The sequence below is a fragment of the Dipodomys ordii genome, unplaced genomic scaffold, assembly GCF_000151885.1.
Source record: "Dipodomys ordii isolate 6190 unplaced genomic scaffold, Dord_2.0 Scaffold227, whole genome shotgun sequence".
In the NCBI taxonomy this organism is placed as follows: domain Eukaryota; kingdom Metazoa; phylum Chordata; class Mammalia; order Rodentia; family Heteromyidae; genus Dipodomys; species Dipodomys ordii.
The window spans coordinates 1,856,308-1,877,915 of record NW_012267443.1 but is presented as its reverse complement, the minus strand read 5'-3'; the positions used below and the strand labels follow the sequence as shown (position 1 = coordinate 1,877,915).

At 34.9% G+C, this 21,608-nt stretch overlaps 1 protein-coding gene across 1 annotated transcript in view; it reads left to right on the top strand.

Annotated features, from left to right (window-relative positions):
* Positions 1-21,608, top strand: part of Ppp1r9a (protein phosphatase 1, regulatory subunit 9A) — a 251,716-nt gene that overhangs the window by 144,539 nt on the left and 85,569 nt on the right. The window contains exons 3-5 of the mRNA XM_013035860.1: positions 8,051-8,183; positions 12,677-12,797; positions 15,923-16,027. Coding sequence (XP_012891314.1) covers positions 8,051-8,183; positions 12,677-12,797; positions 15,923-16,027 — 359 coding nt within the window. The remainder of the gene's footprint in view (positions 1-8,050; positions 8,184-12,676; positions 12,798-15,922; positions 16,028-21,608) is intronic.

Here is a 21,608-nt window from a genome sequence, read left to right as displayed (position 1 = left end):
TTGGTTAAGCCAATGATTGCCAGTGATGGAAAAACATGATTCTGTATGTTTCCATTAGACATTTTTTTTGTATTTCTTTTTTTTTTATTGTGAAAATACTGTACGGAGGGGTTACAATTACATGGGCAAGAAAATGAGTACATTTCTTATCAAGCATTGTAGCCTCCTTCTTTGTTTCCCCTTCCCATCCCATCCCTTCCCATCCTCCCCCCACCCCCCCCACTCTGTCCTCCTTCCCCCCTTCCCCCCACTACCAAAGTTGTAGAGTTCGTTTTTGATGTAATGACTTGTACATCTCATTGTTACATCTCATTGTTGCAATGGGTCCACCTGTATCCCTATTTAAACGATTTGTTTTTGCTCTTCCCCTCCACAAATTATACCGACATCAAATACAGTGAAAGCAGGGGTTATACTGTGGGGGAGGGACATACAAAGCAACAAAGAAATAATCTTATAAGTGTGTTGGAAACAATCGCATGAAAGAAAAAAAAAACATTTGAATATATATCTTAGGGTTCATTTGGATCAATAAAATGTGGTATATATACACAATGGAATTCTATGCCTCCATCAGAAAGAATGACATTTGTTAGGAAATAGAAAGACTTGGAAAAAATTCTATTAAGTGAAGTAAGCCAGGCCCAAAGGAACATAGGTCCCATGGTTTCCCTTAATTCCAATAACTAGTATATGTCTGAATCAAGCAGAAAAGGTCAGATAAGTTGATGTTAGGGAAATTGACATTTTTTTTAAAGATGAGATTTAATTAGGCTGAAGCAGATTACCCTCCTTCGTGTGGGATGGAATTATCAGATCAATTGGAGACTTTTATAGAGAAAGTCTTATCATCCTAGAAGAAGAGGTACTCCTGCCCGCAGATTGCCTTTGGACACGAGCCCTTCCTCAACCTCGGTTCTTTTTTTCTGCATCTCCAGCCTGCTTGCTTACCCTGTAGATTTTAGACATACCAGCCTCTAGAATCATGTGAGCAAGCTTCTTAAAACAAATACACCTTAATATAAATAAAATGAATTAATTGCACATGTGAAATAAATATTCATATAGATCCTTTTCATTCTGTTTCCCTGGAGAACTCTGAGAAATACAGGCTTTTCCTTTTGCCTTTTGAACTAGTATGGCTCTCTAGTTCCCACTATGTCCGGCGGATTCTTTTTCTAAACATTCTGTTCTTTAGTATCCATACGAGGCTTACAATGACTGAAATATACCCTTGACCTTATAGAATTGGTCTTTATTAGCTAGTATTGTGCTCTCAGTCTCAAGATTGTCATATAAAAATATGAAAAGTATTCACTCTCTTTGTACTTTTCTGCCTTACTTACTAGATCACTTGGTAAAGAGTTAAATAAACTTTATGGGAAGTTTTATATTAACTGAATTTTATTCCAATTACTTCAGCATATCCACTGTATGTAGATATGTATGCATGATTGCATATGTATGTGTATATGTATGTATATAGATATGTATTACTAGTTAAGAGAGCCTTATTGTTACCCTACTCACAAATCCATACTCCAGGATTAGGGTAGTAGTTTTGAATGACCCCCAGTTAGAAGTCTGTACTCCAAAGAAAAACATTTTAAATCTACACAAGAAGTTTGCTAAATTAGTTATGTCAATGTTGTTAGAAATATTTTACATGAATGGATTTTGAGTCAGAAAGGCCAGAAAGTTACCAGCTTTTAGTGTTAGCACCTAACTATAGTCTTCCATTTGGTCTTGCGTAGTACCTGTAGATTTAGGTAGACTGATAGGTACCTGATCCTGTAGAATCCTAATGGGTTTGTGTAAATTTCAATACAAGTTTCTTATAGAAATGCCTTAAGGACAAATATGGGCTTAGTAATACCTATGAGATAGGGCTACGGGTCTCTCTTGTAGGAGTTCCTTCCAATCAATATTTTGACATGTATCAGAATTTAGTTTGATATTTTCTTTCATTATAACATAGTAAAAGAGGAAGACAAAACCCTCCCCTATTTAGACTCTTTGGAGACGATCAGATATGTTTAATGCAAAATGCTTCCAAGTTGTGAACTCCAGTATGACTGGCTTCATTATGTGATAGGAACCCAACAATAAATCTATTATGAATTAGTTCTGATGGAACAAAAGGAAATCTGAGGTGATACATTGTTCCAAGACGTATCAAGACTGTCTTGATGTTTTATTGCCAAATTTGCTTTTAAAACTTTGAGGAAGGGACAGGCTTCTCAGGCCTACTGTTAGTTTCAGCCTAATGCCTCTAGCAAAGACACTGCAATCATGTGAAGGTGAGTTAGGGTTTTGCCAAGGAAGCTTGCAATGAGCACAGTCATTTGTGGGAGCCTGCGAATGCTTGGCTTCCCTCCAGGAGCACACTGTGCCAGGCCGTCCTCTGAAACTCAGCATGCTAGAACCTGGGACACTTCCATCTTTGATGTGTTAGGAAGATTAAGTGGAACCCAGACTACAGCTGGAATTGAGACCTTGTGGGAGCATTGTAGATTCCTTCCAGTCAGTATTTACAGCAAATGCTGGGTTTATTCTGAACTACACTGATTAAAGAAAATGTGTCATAAGGAAGTAAAAGAAATAATTTTTTCTCTTACTGTTGAGAAAATATTGTCTAGAAAGAGTGTAGCTCAAATGATCAAAAATGTAAGATAATGATTCTAGTTGTCATTTTGTAATAAGCTAAGTTTTACTTTATTAATTGTTTTCAAAGCCTTAAGTTGCTGGTTCAGAATTGTGCTTCCTTGCTAAACATGAGTGTGACCTTGTTAGTTCTGAAAGCCTCACTGCCGTGAAGCAGTGGATGAGGTCTTCTTTGTTTCCTTTAATCAAGGAAGAGAATTTCATTTCTTGGCTCTGAAACAAGAAGTCTTAAATTTAAACATCCTTTTGTTTCCCTTTCTCAGTGAAATAAAACAGGAGCAACTGGAAGGTGACTGAAATAAAACTATATATTTGTCATAAGGGTGTTGATAGTATCCCAGATACTGCTGGCCTTGAGATTTTGTGTGTGTGTGTGGGTATGTATGTGTGTGTTACAGTAATACCATGATTAAGCACTGATTATTATTGATTATTTATCCATATTTTTGCAGAGCAGTTAAGGTAATAGAAGCATAAATAGTAGTACTTTTATAAAGAAGGGGAGAGAATCAAATCAGTATAGATGAAAGGGAAGACCTTTATGTAGAGCAAGCTTCTTTTCCGTTTTGAGAATCTTCCTGGTCCAGGTAAACCAATGTGCATCAATTGTACATGCACTTGCACATAGGATTTTGACAGGCTGTACTCCAACATTATTTATTTATTTATTTATTCATTTATTTATATTTTCTTTAGGTGGCATTAAGGATTATAGTGGATGAAACATTCAAAATCTGCTTGTTGTGGATGACAGTATAAGCTATGGAAGTATCCAGGGAATTATTATTTTTCTTATCATCCCATTTTGAACCAAACATGATTGCATGGATTACCTTATTTTGCTTTTACAATAATCTCATGGGGCAAGTATTTTTGTAACAGCTACTTTGTGAATAAAGAAAGAGAGTCTAAGCCTGATTCTGTGACTTGTTAAAAGCTATATAAGTAGGGAATTTAGAAGGCTTTCAACTAGAGTAGTTAGTGGGGAGTCATAGAAACTGATGTATTGTGTCTGATGAAACTGTGTCTGTACTGTGCCCTTCTGGGTTACTGATGTGTGTGGCACAGAGCCTTCCATATCATGAGAGATATGCATTTCCTCAGCCCCTGCAGATTTACTTATTTCTGTATTTCATGAGTTAGCATGATTTTCACTGTCGGTGGATGATTTCCCACTTTGGACTGTTAAAATGGCTCTATCGTGAACTTTCTTGAACATACACCTTTGCAAATAGTTGTATAAATATTTGTTTATAGGTAACATTTGACCACAGGCATTTACACATAAAATATGAATGCCATTTCAAATTAGAATTTTGCAAACAACAGTATTAGGGGTATAAACTAGAGCCTCACATCTGCTAAGAAAGTGTGTTCCCTCTAACCTGCCTCTCCTCCATCCCCAAATTCAGTTTTGGGTGACTTTTTAAAAGTTTGTTTTTCCTTAGGTCCTCTTTATATTTTACACTCTTTCTTGAAGATTTTTTTTAAAAAACCTTTCTTATAATACATGGTCTCACCTTGTTGTATTTCCTTGATATTTTTCTTTACTTTTTCTTTTCTTTATTCTTTTCTCTCTCCCTCTCCTTGTTTCTTTCTGTCTCTCTGTCCCTCTCTGTCTGTCTGTCTCTGTCACTCTCTCTTTCTCTCCTGCTGGTACTAGGGCTTGAACTCAGAGCTTTACACTTTGGCTTGGTCTCTTTTCCCCCTCAAGGCTAACACTCTACCATTTGAACCACAGCACCACTTCCAATTTTTTGCTGGTTAATTGGAGCAAAAACTGTCATGGACTTTTCTTGTCCTGGCTGGCATTGAATCGTCATTCTCACATCTCAGTCTCCTGAGTCTCCAGCGTGTAAGGATTCCCAGTGTACACTGTCATGCCCAACTACACAAATTTTTATTACTTATGATCATGTGGTGCTAGCGATTGAACACAGGGCAACACATTTGCCATGCAAGGGATTTGCCACTAAGATATATAATCCCAACTCCTTAGCATTAATTTTTACTTACATAGTTTATTCATGTCCTTTATGATTTCTAGCATCTGTGAATTTCTCTCTAGTCTGTTAATTGGACATTGTCCCAGTTTCCCTCTTAACACTTTTATGGTATAAATCATCAGTCATGTATATCTGTGGTTTCTATGTCTATAGATTCAACTAACTACAGATTGAAACTATTCAGAGAAAAAGTCTGAACATAGACATATTGACATATTTTTCTTTACCATGGCCAACTAAACAATGTAATATAACAAATACTTATGTAGCATTCATAATGGTGCTAGGTGTTATAATTATCCAGAGATGATTTATAGTGTGTGGGAAGGTTGTGTGGGTTATATACAAACACTAATCAATTTTGTATGAAGGAATGGAATAACTATAGATTTTGTATCTATGGGGAGTGGAGGTCTTGAACTACCTACCCACATATTTTAAGGTAAATTTACATTGAATTCTATTTTTGTTAGTGATTCAAAGTAGGACTCCTCAGCTATATCACTTTTTTTAATACAATCTAATAAATGGATTGCAGTGATTAATTTGAACAGAAAATGAATGAAATGAAATAAGATCTAAAAATAAATCTACCCTAGGGCTAAAACTTTATTGTTTTTTACTTGATGAAGTTTATTGTTTGTTTTGTTATACAATAGGTTTATTTCATTCTTCACTATGTTTATTCAAACAGCTTATTTATTTCCATTAACATAGGTAGGGATTAAAATTTATGATGGGAACTCATAAGTTGAGATATTGTTTCAGTAATTCAAGGCATTGGGTGTTTTTACTATCTTAAAGATTTCAATTCTGGAAGGTAATTTTGCTTCACACTTTTTAAGGCTTGTTATGTTCTTTTTCAAGTTTCTAGAGAAGGAAATCCTTGAATACTTATAGGCAGTACTTTATTAAGTTTTAAATTTTCTCATTTATTTTTACATTTTTATAAGATAAGCATACTTTTTGAATGCCAATTTTTAACATCATTTTGCTAATAATTAGTTTTAATATTTTTTCTGTTGAATTTATTGTTTGTTCCAAGTAAATAATCGTTTAATATGAAAATAATGAATTCCAGTTTTTTCAACTTTTTTATGCATGCACTTGTAATTTACAAGTTATTTTTTCTTGTACAGAATGACTATATAAATACCTGACTGATAACTCAAAAATGATTAGTTTTAGTATTAAATATAACCTTGTAAATTTTTCTTTTTATTAATTTTGGAATATCTGAAAATGAGATTTATAGCGTCTTAATTGGGAGGATGTGTGTTAAGGGTGTTTTTTATCCTGAAAAAAATACTAAAAAAATTGCTTATTTATTTAAAGCACCTTGCCCTTACATATATCATTCTCTTTCTCTCCTCCCCCCCTCTTCTTTTTCCCTGTTTCTTTCCACCCCCCTTCTCTGTCTCTCACTGTATCTCTCTCTCACTCATTTACATACTATGTTCAGGTGAATTTGATCATGTACTAGCACTACCTTAATGAACTCAAACCCATGCCATCAGGTTCTTGAATCTTTGAAAGAGATAGATAAGTAACAGACAGGAATGAAATTGCTTCCAGCTGCACTTGACATTAGTTTCAAGGACATGTAAGACCCAGGCCCACATACGTATTTGGTGTGTGTGTTGTTGAAGTTACTCACCTAGCAATATGGTATGTGGTCCATTCAACTGTTGGCCATTTTTCAAAAACATTTCTCTTTACTCATTTTTGTGTATATGTATTGAGATTGTGTGTGATGTTATATTTGAAACACATTTCTCCTCTATACTAGAATTTCTCTTTTCTTTGAGATTGCACTAAAACTTTCTCCACTCTAAAAAATTCTTCCTTTTCTCAGGCAAATATAACAAATTACTTGGAATATCCCTGTTATATTAGTTATTGCTTTATATCACAGTTGCTAATTTCTATTTCTGTATCCCTCCCCTAACCCATGAGCTGCTTGAAACTGTGCCTTCTCCAGTGTCCAGTTCAATGTCAGACAAGAGATGGTACTCTATACATTTTTGTTGAACAGTGATGAAAATATAAGTGAAAGATCAAAAGTACTAGGAGAAAGTCGGAAGTGTAATTAGAGAGTTCTGTGGAAGGAAGCATATTCTGATGGATTTTTTTTAAAGTATAGACTCCATTACATAGAGATGTTCATTTTGATTACATAATTTTCAATATGGTGGAAAAATGTAGGGCTTGAACTATGGTCCTCCTACCTCTGATGTTGAGTGGCTAGCTCTAGAAGTGTGCCACATATTTAGCTTGTTTGTTGAGATGAAGTCTTGCTAACTTTCTGCATCAGCTGTTCTCAAACTACAATCCTCCTATCTCTGCCTTTTGAAAATCTGGGATTGCAGGTGTGTATGATTTGGTGACTACTTTAGTTTCATTTCAAATAAAACAAGTATTTCAGCTGAAATAAGGGCAATCAAGTTTCCTATAGGCCACAATTTGTTTTAGTCTTATCTTTTTGAATGATTTATGTTAGAAAACTCTCAGTAACCTAATTTGTCCTACAGCTTTTGAACAATATTTTGATAATTGTTTAATAGAAATATCCATTGAAAATTTAACTTAAATCCATATGCAAGAACAATGAGAGATGAGAAAATAGAAAGTCTAGTATAGTCCAGGACAAGATAGAATAGAAAGTTCCAATGGTTGTGATTAAGACATAATTGTAGCATTGATGTGTTTTGACATGCTATGTCCTTGGTCCCAATTAGTTGATACTGTAGAGGAGGTACAATGTGGCATTTGGTTAGGAAGCTTCCATTTGCCTTGCCTTGATTTATCAGGAAACAACATAACATTCCATTTCATCTGTTACATTTTGATTATCTAAATGGTGATGAATACTGCTGTTCAAATAATGCATTCTGTGATGGTAAAAAATGATTCATATTTTTTTAGATTAGTAAGTTACTTTTTCCCTTTTTCTTACATCTCAGTTAAACTTAAATACAAATGATTCTTTAAATAGGAATACAGGTGGACCCATTGCAACAATGAGATGTACAAGACACTATGTTGAAAAATGAACTTTACAATTTAGGTTGGGGGCGGGGGGAAGGGGGTAATGTAGTTGTAGAGATGGGAGGGAAGGGATGGTAGGAAAAAACAAGGGAGGAGGCAACAATGCTGGATAAAAAATAAGAAATGTGCTCATTACCTTGCTCATGTGATTGTAACCCCTCTATACAGTATTTTCACAATAAAAAACTTATTTTAAAAATGATTGTTTAGAAGAAAATCATCTTATTGACTTTTATAAAGTTCCATGGCTTTGGTGACCGAGAAGATTTTTTTCCTTTCTATGTAGAGAAAGCAAAATGTATTCTCATTTTGTTCTTGGCCTATTACTTCAGGTTTTCAACACATACTCCAATGAAGACTATGATAGGAGAAATGAAGAAGTTGACCCTGTGGCTGCATCTGCTGAATATGAACTTGAGAAGCGTGTGGAAAAGCTGGAACTTTTCCCAGTTGAGCTTGAGAAAGGTACATGAGTGCTGTGGTGCATGTGTACTGCTCCATTGGTGTTCCGGGGTTATTTCCCTAAAGTTTTACCTTTCTTCTAGGATTAGATACCATTTTAACATGCACAGAGTATGGATTCTGAGTTGATGGTGGGTTGAAAAGTGTCCTCATTCCTCTACTCCTGACTCAAACCCAGCTCCATTAGCTGGCTGGCAAGGATAGTGGGATAGAGGGGGTGTGAGGGAGGAAGCTGATGCAGGTTAAGAGCTTAGGGACAATCCATGGTTTGTTTCGTTTTGTTTGTGGGGCAAAGATGTCATGTTAAGGCTCATATGAGAAATACTTCAGGAAAATGATGGAGTTTGGGATCAAAGGCAGTAGGATCCAGGAAGATCAACTTGTAGGGCTACTTTCTGTCCATCACTGAGTCAAGGAAGCTGAAAGGGAGCAAAGAGAAGAGGGGATGGATAGATTTTATCCTGATTTTTCCCCCATGGAATGATGGTTTGTCCACTGTAATAGCTGGTCACCTGAATTAGAGACTGCAGTGTTTACCATGTGAGACATAGGTACCAGGACTGGATTATAGCTCCATGAACTAGAAAATAACACATTGAAAGGACTTTGGAAAAAACACACAACAGCCATGATATAACTTGAATACCAAAGAGAAACAAACATTACTAGTGGGCAGATGTTCAAGTATGACTTTAAAAAGTCATTTTAAACAAATTAGTTATAACAGTAACTTCCTTGATTTTCTGGAAAAAATGTATTATGGAAACTGAAGAGAAAATGATGGTTGTTGGGCCTCAAATTGGTGACCTAAGAGATCAAATCAAAGAAATAGCCTCACTGAATTCTAAATCTTGAAGGAAAAGGCCCAAAATAAATCATGAAGAAAAACAATCCTGTGAATTGTGAGAACAGAGCAGTACAGGCAATGAAGAAGGAGAAACACAACAAGTAATAGTAACTGTTCCTTGACCTTGAAAACAACATGGAAACTTTCTTGGAGCCTGAGACTGCTTCTTTAGTTGTAAATGTGAATGGCTTAAAAAAGAAAAAGAAAAAAAGCTGTTTTCAGGCATCGCGGGCTGGACTCAAATGTGTAAACCTTCTGCTTTGTCCCCCCAAGTGCTTGGATTACAAACATGTACCAGAGTGCTTTTAATAAAGCAATTATGTGAAACACAATTAATAGATAAGTGACACATCGTATGCATTACAGACGACAAAATGAATATCTATAATTTTCTAATTACCTTTTCAAATTACTGGAAAAGAGAGACAGGAACACTCAAAAGACAAATTGGCTTTTTTCAGAAGAGAAAAATCTAATGGCACATGCCCCTGTGAATATACTTCTCAACTTACTAGTGGTAAAGATAATGTTAAACCAACATGGGCTTCTTTTTTGACAGAGAAAACAAGCTTTGATCTCCAGAATATGGGAATAGCATCCTCAGTGATAATACAGCGTCATTGTCTTCTCCATTTTTGCCTGGGCCTACTTCCCTAGTTGTATGTACAGAGGAAGACAGAGTTCTTGACATTTCAGCCCCATGGCTGAACTGACTTCCATGAGTCAGTGACCTTCATGTGTGTGGTTCTAAATGTCAACTGTACATGACACATCTCCCTCTGAACAGAGAAGAGATGAAGTGTCAAGAGCAACTGTTTTTTTCCTTGTTTTACCATTCAGTTGTTCTTTCTTCTTGTAGGCAGTCTGCACAAGAATTCAGAGTAGCTCTGATTAATGTCGCTTTCCCCACAATCTGGGTTTCCAGCTTAGAAGATTCAAGCAGTATGTTAGGGGAATCAGAGTTGCTGTGGAAAGGGAAGGAATTTCTAAAAGGCCCAACTCCAGGCAGGGAAAATGGATTTTTAAAACCAAGAAGTAATTTCACAGAGGATAGCTGCGGGAATTTAGTGGCATAACACAACAGACATTTCACATGTGCGAAGAATATCATGAATATGGGAAAGTTTTGCTCATAGCACACTGTCCATTTGATGTGTGATCATTCATAATGAAGAGAAACCCTGTAAGTAAAGTGATTGTAACAGAGTATTCAGGCAGAATATTAATACCTCAGAGATTTCACACAACACAGAATCTCCATGACATTCTTCATTGTGAAAGGGTCTACAGTGGTTGCTTTTGAAACAAAACAAGAGTGGCATAGGAGGATTCTTAAATGGATGTAAACACTGGAAAGACTCAATCATCATTAACCCATCATCTATAAAAACCAAATCATACTCTAGAGCAACTCGGTGACTATGAACAAGAATTTTACCATCAACTAACATTGATACATACAAGAGAATTCAGATGGGAGAGAACAAACTGTCCACATAACATGTGGAAATGCCTCTCACACACATCCAACCTCCAGGTGCACAAGGAAACTCAGTCTCCTGAGGAATCACAGAACTGTAATGAGTGCAGAAAATTCTTAGCAAAAGAAAGTCTCTTGAAGGACTTCACAATATTTATGCCAGAGAAACAGTTCAGTGAAATAAGTATAAGAAAACCACACACAAGCAAACATTCTAAATGTAATCAATGCGAAAAGTCTCCTATGACTGTTCATAAATTAGGCAGCATTGAAATTTTCACACTGGAGAGATTCCTGTGCCCAGAATCAATACAGGTGTGCCTTTAGCTGAGATTTACATCACCATATTCACAGATAACAATATAAAGATTTCTTCAGTATATTGATGAGCCAACATATCACTTTTTGCCAAATGACCTCTTTATGAGCAAAGATAGAGGTAAAAGTTGTTGACAAGTAATAAGCAATGAGATCAGTCCTCCACTGAGGCATACTAATTTATGAATATTTAGTAAAGTTATGATTGAAAAGTCTTTTAAAAACATCGAGCAGTCTCTTGAGCATATGAGTTTGTTTTCCATTAAAAATCCATCACTCTTGATTAGCCTGTATCTTATTTTTTTCCTGCTGATAAACCATGATTACAAAGGCATTGAAGCTACTAGAAAATAACCTTGAATGTTAACAAAAGAATGTGATATGCAAAATATTATGTCCTTGATTTCATTGGTGTTAAACTATGTATACACACACACATATAATAGAAAGGACAAAAGAAAATGTGGACAAATAACATGATTTCTAATTGAGTATTAAAACCACTTTTAGTATGGCTCATTTTGTTGTTGCCAACAAAATGGAAGAAGTGTGTTCCTGTCCATAGAGAAGTGACCTCACATGCTATATCATCTAACATGAAATTTTATGCTATCACTGCACATGAATTTGAGCTATATAAGTTGATATTTGGTGATATATCATTGAATTTTAAAAAGTAAGCAAGCTGCATGTATAATTTCACTTTTGTAAGAAAAAAACAAGCCAAATCAATATATGTGCATATGCATGTGAGAATGTGTGCTTGAGTGTATGTATATGCATGTTTATACATATGTATGTACATATTGTAACTATAAATACATATATTTGTATATTTGTAGATGGAAATACTCAAGTATACACTTTATTTTTTTTAAGTTGCTATGCTTGTGGGTCAAACCTAAGACATTTCAAGTGTTATACTACTGAACTACATACCAGCCTAATACTATCTCATTAACATGAGAAATGAAGAAAGAAAGATAACCACATGAATAAAGAAACGTTTCCAAAAAATATATGAGCCATGTTTATTTAAAACTGTGAATGTATTTGAGTATGTGTTTATGCCTAAAGGAATTCATAAGATTAATTTCACGTGTTTGTGTGGTTTTGTTTTTATTTTTTGTTTTTTTGTGCTGGTCCTGGTGCTTGAACTTAGGGTCTGGGTGCTGCCCCTGAGAATTTTTTTTTTTTTTCTCAAGGATAGCACTCTACCACTTCTGGCTTTTTGATAGTCAATTGGAAGTAAGAGTCTGAAGGACTTTTCCTGCCTGGGCTGGCTTCAAATGTGATCCTCAGATCTCAGCCTCCTGAGTAACTAAGATTACAGGCATGAGCTACTGGTGTCTAGAATGAGAGTCTGTTTTAAGTCAGCTTGATTACACAGTAACGAGATTATTGTGGTTTCTGGGACCATAGTGAATTACCAATCACGGCAGAAAACTGGTAAACACTCATAGCCCTTTGGGAATTACTTGATAGCTTTACTCTCCAGCTTAGAAAACAATTCTGCCGGGCTGGGAAGGTGGCTCAGTGGTAGAGCGCTTGCCTTGCGTGCATGAGGCCCTGGGTTTGATTCCTCAGCACCACGTACGCAAAAAGAAAAAAGCCGGAAGTGGCGCTATTGCTCAAGTGGTAGAGCGGTAGCCTTGAGGGTCAGCGCCCAGGCCCAGAGTTCAGGCCCCACGACAGGACCCAAAAAAAGAAAACAATTCTGCCTAGCCAATCACATAATCTTTCCTAATAAGAAAGATGCCCAAATTTGAAGCAGCATAAAAGCCTCACCAGTTAAGTAAGGCAGCTGAATAAGTTTAAAAAATTAATGTTGTTTTGTTTTCTTTCTCATAGATGAGGATGGTCTTGGTATAAGCATTATTGGAATGGGTGTTGGAGCAGATGCTGGACTTGAGAAACTGGGAATATTTGTCAAGACAGTAACAGAAGGTGGCGCTGCCCAGCGGGATGGCAGGTATGTGAGCTGTAGTCCTTAAGTGACAGAAGGTCCTAGGAAATTCTTCTGGCAAGTTCTTTTAGTGGTATCTTTTTTTTAATCTTTTGATTGAAAAATATGATTTTATTGCCATTATTAAAGTGTTGTATAAAGGGATGAACATTTCACAATTCAAGTAATGTGTTTATTTCTTTTCAACACTGTCACTTCTTATTTTGCTTTCCCTCAGTCTCCCCCTCTTTTTTTTTTTAAACAGAGTTTTAGAGTATTTTTCTGATGTGGAAAATATGATAACACTTGAATTACTTTCTGACTTGTAGATAGAATATCTGCTTTAATACATATTAGAAAATCGAGACAGTAAACCTGTCTCTGCCAACTTGTATCTGTCCGTGTGGATAGTTGAAGAATGTGGACTATGGAGTTTTGTTTCAGAAATAGTGAAACAAATGAGCATAGTTTTCCCCTTGTTGAAAATGATAGAGTAAACGGAAACTAAGAACTCTGCTTATGCATTGATAAGCATTATAGACATGTTTCTTCCCAAGCTTTTGATATAAAAGCACAGGCCTTCATGATACCTAAGCTTGTGGCTGAGTAGGGGGTGGCAGTTTACATGGACTCATCTACTTAGTTAATTCTGCTTCACAGCATTTCAGGTCAGCAGTTTGATGCTTTGGCCTTCATCATCTCAAGAGCCACATATTTTTAATATAAATAATTATAAAATAAATATTAATAAAAATCTTTATTAGGTTCCTAACGTGTTGGGCTAAAATTAGAAGCAGAAGATTGGCAATTTAAATGAAATTGAACCCTGAAATATGTCTGCCAATTAAAAATATTATCTTACTTTTTTTTTTAGAAACATTGCATAAATGGATTCACCTTTTAAATGAATGTTGCTTTTTTCACTTAACCATACTATCAGGAAATTTATAAAGCATATTGACATTAGATGTGAGCTTATATTGAGAACCGTAGAAAAGTTCTGTAATTCTGGAAACAGATGTTGATAGACATAGATATTTCAAGGGATATTGAATTGATTTATGTAGATTGAAAGCTATATCTTCTGTATTTTCTTTTCCATATGGTTGGGAACCACATCTTAAGTCAGTAGCTTTCTTTGTGTTCCTGTTTATGGAATATAGTATTTAGCACAGAAAAGATCTGGAATGAATCCTTTGATTGCATATTCTACTTATTGCATGTACATCACATAGAAACTAAGGTGGAGTGTGGTGGTACACACCTGTAACCTCAGCTACAAGAAAGGCTGGCAATAGGATAGTAAGTTCTAAGCCAGCCTGGGTTAAGATAGCAAGGAAACCCCGTTTCCTATACAAACAAAAGGGCTGGAAGTGAGGCTCAAATGGTAGAATGCTTTCCTAGCACACATGAGGCCAGAACCTCAAAAAAAATAGAAAGTAGAATATAAATACTGTGTTTAAAAGTAATTTGTCTGTCTTCTTATAAATGTAGATAAGGAAGTAACATTTTCAACCTCTTCAGTGAGTTACATAATAGTAGTAGTTTTTTCAGTTATTAATTTAATAAAGTTCTTTCAGATGAACTTAAATTTGTTTCTAAAATCCATACTATTTGTCATTTATTTTGATCAAAATTTTAAAGAGCAATCCAAAGTAATAAATAATTCTTTGTATTCAAACAAGAATGAATCATTTTGAAACATTTCTCTTATGTGAATTGCCTCAAATCTAAACCAAATTAAAAATATAATATTTTACATTCAGTACTTAGCTAGTTCCTGGTATACTAAACACAGACAAATTAGATTTCCCTTGCTGTTTATTAAAGTTAGGATTATTTTCTATTCATCTATTTAATGAATTTCTTCTACTGTGTAGTTATTTATATCCATTTATATCCATATCACATTGTGTATTTCCTGAACATTTATTTGGTATATCAAGCCAATTGTTGATATAGTAGGTGAATAATGAATACTTCCATTAGTACATTAAGTAAAGCAACTCAAGAAATGAACAGAATCTTTAAGAGCACATAGCCAGGAGTTTTACTTGCAAACCCTTCACCTGCTAGTAGAAATGGAAAAGTATGATTCAAATATTACTTACTTCCAAGATTTGAAAACTTGAGTGTGAGTATATGAGTGTTAATTATCTATTTTTTAGTTTTAAAAGGTTTTGGCCATTCAATAAAGCAGTTTATGAACACAATATATCTTGATCCCCCTTCAACATACTCATCCATCCCTCCCCAACCCACTGTTCTCTCACTCTTCTTAATTTTGTAGGATATATATTGGATTCTTGACTGCATTCTATGCCTATGGGAAATTCTTTTGAGACAGGTTGGAGATTCCATCCCCTTCTCTTTCCTTCTATGTTTAATTGGCCAATATATCATATTAATTCTTCTTGCAATAAATAACTTAAATTTTGTTTCCTTACCCTTTCCAGTACTCATGATTGGCATCATCATTACTAATATAAACAGATTCAATAGGATTTTCTTTTATACAGTCTCCCTTGTAGCTAAACACTTGTTTCCTATTGCACAGGTAAATATATGGTTTGGTTTATTCAGAATTATATTGTGGGTAGACCTGTTGTTCAGCTAATTTGTTTCTTTTTGTTATCACTTGAATTCTTCTTGAGCATAAACTTTTTCATCAAAAAATAGGGAAAAGACCAGACCTCCTGGTATCATCTTCATGGACCTTCACAATGTTTTTATGACCACTATTTCAGTTTCATCACTGGCTCTTTCCACTACATACCCCAATCTCTAATTCTATTGGAATTATCACGAATCTCATAATGTCATAATTACAATTAGATTTTATGTGACTGGATAAAAAGAAGAGAACAGACAAGGTTCTGATACTAAAACAGAAACAAAAAACTGTTTTGATTAACCAAGGACAAAAAGTGTTATAAATATGGATGTATGGTAAATTGAATCCCTCCATTCAGCATTATTTATTCTTGTAAAATATGTTCTTAAAGATATCAAACATGTGACTAAAATCCTGGATTTATTGTATATAAAAGATAAATTTGGGACCAGTAAGGATTCATATTTTAATTCCTTTATTGGGAATGGTATTGTATAATCAGATACATTAGTTTTGATTTGATTTCCTCTTCCCAAAGAATACAAGTCAACGACCAGATTGTGGAAGTGGATGGAATCAGTTTGGTGGGTGTTACACAGAATTTTGCCGCAACAGTTCTCCGAAACACCAAAGGCATTGTCAGGTAAATATATTTAGCTGAAATATATGTAATTACAATGAAAATTTTTCTTTGAATACTAAAATTCATTAACATGAGCCTTATCACTAACATTGCCATAAAGATAGAATTTCTAGAACGTTCTAAACAAATATTACCTTAGATCTCCAATCATTTTAACAAAACCCTTTATGTGATAAATTGAGTTTGAAATGATTATGTATATTTTATATTCAGTGCCCTGTATTATGACAAGTAGGTTGGATTATTTGAGACTAAGTGTAATTTTTTTGAATCTATATAATTATTTTTAAAAAATCACCCAGGATCCATCTTTGATGAAAACCTTTTCCAACTTAATAGGCTATAAATCTGTTCTTTCAGTCCCTAAAGTTATGCTGTAGAAAAACGAATGAACAAGCAGTCTAGCACTAACTATGGTCAATATCTGAATTAGTTTTCTTGAGTTAAAAGTTAATTTTTTTAAAGCATTACTTTATCTTATATGTTACCAAGACCCCCTGAAGGAACTCATTATATTGTTTAGCATTCGTAATTTTGAAAGGGGGTTTAATGTTTCCATCGTCAATATGAAGTTGCCAAATATTCAGAAAATATTAATGAGTTAACATTGACATAGAGTGGGCATTACTTGAGTTCATTGTAGCATGCAGCATGCTGCTGGGCCATGAGTTTGAGTTTGAGACTTGTTCAATAGGAAAGTAGTGCTCCATGCTGGAAGGGCTTTTTGAGGAATAGAACATAAACAACTTTTATATATAGGCAGTTTATTGATGATTTCTAGCATACTTACAGTAACAAGAAATATAGGTTAAAAAATAGAAAAGTGTACAATAAAGCATGTGATGGGTGGGCTCCTTAATAAACATTGTCTTTCTGAAAATCTCCAATTGTTCTTGAGACCATCTGCGAATCTTGTCAGGACTTGGAAAATGAGATAAGTAAAATGCACATTCAACCTGTAAGAACATTTCTCAGTTGGAAAATACTTTGTAATAATATTGAACTATAGCTATTCCTTTTTCTTCTTACTGTGGATGACATAAATTTGCTTTATTTCAAGACGTAAAAATTTTAAATGGCTTCTTAACTGGTTTCACCTTTCTTCTTTCTCACTTTTTGTATTATTACCCTTAATAGAGGAACATTATGGAAATTTTCAGAAATACAAAGGGTCATTATGTTAAAGGGAATTGGTCCTTTTTGTCTCTAGTTAAAAAAATCCACTACTACTAGAGGCATAGAAATAATAATTCTCCATCTGCCATATACATCTCCTCTTTAGGAATTTTCACTATTGCTCATTCTGTGTAGAACAGAAGGCTTCAGAAGCATGGTGTTGACGTCTTTTACCGCTGTGTACATGCTGTGGTATAGTAACTAGACACATCATCCTTCAGACATGCCTTGTATATTACTGTTTTTGAGTCTTTCTCTGCCATTTTTCCTTGCATGCATGAGGCCCTGGGTTCGATTCCTCAGCACCACATAAGCAGAAAAAAGCCAGAAGTGGTGCTGTGGCTCAAGTGGTAGAGCACTAGCCTGAGCTGAAGAGCTGAGGGACAGTGCCCAGGCCCAGAGTTCAAGCCCCATGACTGGCAAAAAAAAAAAAAAACCTTCCTTTGTCTTGCCAAACCATTTAACCTGGGATTTTAATTTTTTGAAATTATGCAATTCAGCATCTTAACCTACTGTGGAAAGGAAGTCTTTTCTAAATTTTAACCTTCTAAAAATAACATTTGAATTCTTAAAATAGATTTTCTATAGTAGTTCTTTATAAAATACTAACACAACAAAACAAGGTTTAAAAACTAGGCCTGCATTTTTAATGAACTACTTTAAACTGGAGATTTTAGATATGTATGGCTCTGTTCCTTATCATTAGAGAACTTAAATAATACATTTAGTGGCTATTAAATGTATTTTCATGTAGGGAAATTATCAAAAAGGTATTCTAAGTTCAGTTTGAATTTTTCTAACTGCTAAAATTTGCTATTACTAGAACAGACCTAAAAGGAATACGTTGTACTCCTCACTGTAGCACCATTAAGGGGAAAGATTTGAAGCTAGAGTTGTGATGTTTTCTAAGTACTGAACTTTAGAATTTTTAAATATTTCTTGGGAATGTATAGGAGATCTGAGCCTGTGTCTGGATGTAAATCAAGTCAAGGAGAGCAGATAATGCACTGTACAATGTGTATATATTGTCAAGCTTGTATTAGTCTAAAAGCTGATCAGGGTCAGCCAAGCACCCAGCTCCATTTGTCTGCACCATGACACTGATCTATGGTGAAAGCTATGGAATGTATCTATCAAGGTTAAGTGATCTTTTGCAAGTACATGCCAATAGTTTCAAAACAAGACCTAACTTATACCTGAAGTTTGTGGACTGTTATAGTTAATTTTATGTCAACTTGGTCATGCTAAGATATGTCTAGGTAGCTGGCAAACATGATCTAGGTGTGCCTATGAGGGTGTTTGGAAGAGATTAGCACTTGAATCAGTTGACTTAGAAATGATCACTCTCACCAGTGTGGCTATGCACAAAGCCCAAATAAAACATGAGTCAAAATAAGGGTGACTTCAAGTCCTCTGAGCTGGCACATTCAAATTCTCCTGTGCTTGGATATTGCCATTCCTGTGTCTCAGACATTCATACTCATTACAGGATTTACTTCAGTGGTTTTCCTGTGTCATATAAGTATCCATGGGGCCAGTTATTCCTTCCCAAGCAAGACTCAGTTCATAAATCAATGAGTGTTCATGTTATGCTACTTATGTTATCCAAACTCCCATTTTCTATCATCTAAGTATGATGTTCACATATCACTTGTCTAATCTTCTCTACCATCCTAGTATTCACTTTTTTTTGAGCCCCTTACCATATAGATTCCTATTGAGGCTGGATAATGACTAAAATGAAGGAAGTAATGATTTAGGACTTTTACGTCTAAGTTATAAAAGGCACTGTTGTTTTTATAAGTTGGTCTTTGGTGGGTTTCTGTACTGTTGAAGCTGCCTTGCGGAAAAGCCTTTCAAACAACTTCTGGAAATTGAATGTAATTCCCAGAAGAAATCAGAATCTGGTTTAACTAACAACCAGCACCAACTCACCAGACAGATGGAAGAAGCACCTGAGAAAGAGCCTTTAGTCATGTATTTAGAGTACAATCCCAGGTAACACTGGATTGACCTTCATAAGAATCACCAAGCCTAAACTGTCAATTAAACTTCCTCTGAACTATCAAATTAGATAGAAGCTACATGAATAAAAACAATGTTTATGTATTTGGAGGTAGTCAGTATCAATAAATACAACTTAGTGTGGGTATCTGGTTCTAACTACAGCTGTAAGGAAAATGTAGGAGTGGCTTTGTGACTGGGCTGTTCACGAGGCTGGTGAGACCTAAAGGAAAAAACAATGAAAACATTTGTGAAATTTTAGCAACATTTTTGTTCAATGCCATAGAAGTAAAAATTAAACCTAATGAATTGGTGAGACCACTTAAGGCAGAGGGCTAGAACTAGAGAAATATGAAAGAAGACAGATAAACTAAATGAAGGAATCTCAAATACAAAAAAACACAGCCCCAAATTAAATGCACCTCTGATCTTGCATACAAAAGCCAGAAAGCAAGCCTGAGATATGTTTCCACATGTTATGAATAGATTCTAAATAAAACAAAAACTATTGCCATGCTTAATGGTTAAACATTAAATGCCTTCTCCCACTAGCATAAAAAATACTGTTGATATGTTCACCTTTACCACTTCCCTTTGGTTTCTGTACTTAAAACAACAAAACACGACTGAGTGAACATAAAGATGACATGAATGAAGAAATAGTCGTTGGTCATACATCAGAATCAGTGTTTAGATTTCAGCTCCTCCCAGATGGATCTGTCTAATATACATAACCCCAATGGCAATCCCAACAGATGGCTTTGTAGAAGTAACTTTTCTTTAAAGAGAGCAAAGTTAGAGGACTTTCACCGACTGACAGTTATACCAATCAAGGCAGTCTGGTTTTGGCATTTTATGAGTAATAGAACAAAATAAAGTTTCAATGCAGGCCACTACACATTAAAATAAAGGAATGTTTACAGAGGCAACATAATAATTTAGTGGAAGAATTTAAATACTTGTTCAAGCTTAAAATACCCTTAAGTAAATGCAAAAAAACAGTCATAGAATGAATATTTATGAAGTAATTTTCTTCTTCATAGAAGATCTATAGGACTCATAATTCAATAATTATTAGAGTAGCTTAATAATGTTTTAATTCAGTGCTATTAAAAATGTGAAAATCACTTAAACAGTTCACCAAAGAAGGTTATACAGCTGAGCACATGAAATGCTACTCAACATGACTAATCATTAGGGGAATACAAATTAAATCCACATTGAAGTATTACTATGTAAGTACTGGAAAGGTTAAAATTCAAGACTAATAATTTTATGTATTATCAAGCAATGCAGAACAACTTTAATCTTTTCCATTACAAATGGGAATGCAAAATAGCAGTCACTTTGCTCCACCATTTGACAAGTTCTTACAAAGGTAAACAGACATTTATCATTCCAATTCTACTCCTAACTGTTTACTCAAGAGCAATAAAAATACATATCTACACAAAGATTTATAATTGTATGCTCATAAGAGCTTTATTCATAATAGCTAGAAACTAGCAATAACTCAAATGTTCCTTGTGATCTTTGGATCACAGGTTGTATCCCATTCAATGAAATCCTTCTCAGGACTGCAAAGGAACAAACTACTGTTTCACTGAATTTCATGTATGATGCTCAGAGTCATTATCCTGAGTATAAAAGGCCAAACACAAAAGCAGCGTAAAGCTGCTTGATTTCATTTCTATAATATTCTAAAACAAATCAGATTATCCAACTTGAACTTGGTCAATTTTGTCAAGATAAATATCTATCTATATTCTGCATATTTATATCTGTATTTTAGAACTCAATGAAGTTGGATTTTATTTATTTATTTTTTTATTTTTTGTGTGTCCGGTCGTGAGGCCTGAACTCTGGGCTTAGGCGCTGTTCCTCAGCTCTTCAGCTCAAGGCTAGTGCTCTACCACTTGAGCCACAGCGCCGCTTCCTGCTTTTTTCTTTTTTGCTTATGTGGTGCTGAGGAATTCAACCCAGGGCCTCATGCATGCAAGGCAAGCGCTCTACCACTGAGCCACCTTCCTAGCCCCAAAGTTGGATTTTAAATTAAATAGTAACAACTAGGAATAAGTTTAGAAGTTTCATACTAATTATGTTTATAGTGTTGGAGATGAAGAAAGAGGGAGCAGTCTGTTGAACAAAGCACGTGTAATCAAACTGCATTCTTAACAATCTGTAGATTTTATGATGTTATGCCTTTCTATTTAAAAACACTTTATTGTTACTGAATTTTTGCCACAAAAGAAAAATGAAACTTTCTGCACCTGGATTTTTTTCCTTATGTAAACATGGATGGTCAACATAATTTTTAGGACTATAATGATTTCTTGATTCCATGGTCATAAGAAGGACCTTTTCTTGACCTTTTCTTTTCCTTTCCTTCCCTTTCCTTTCT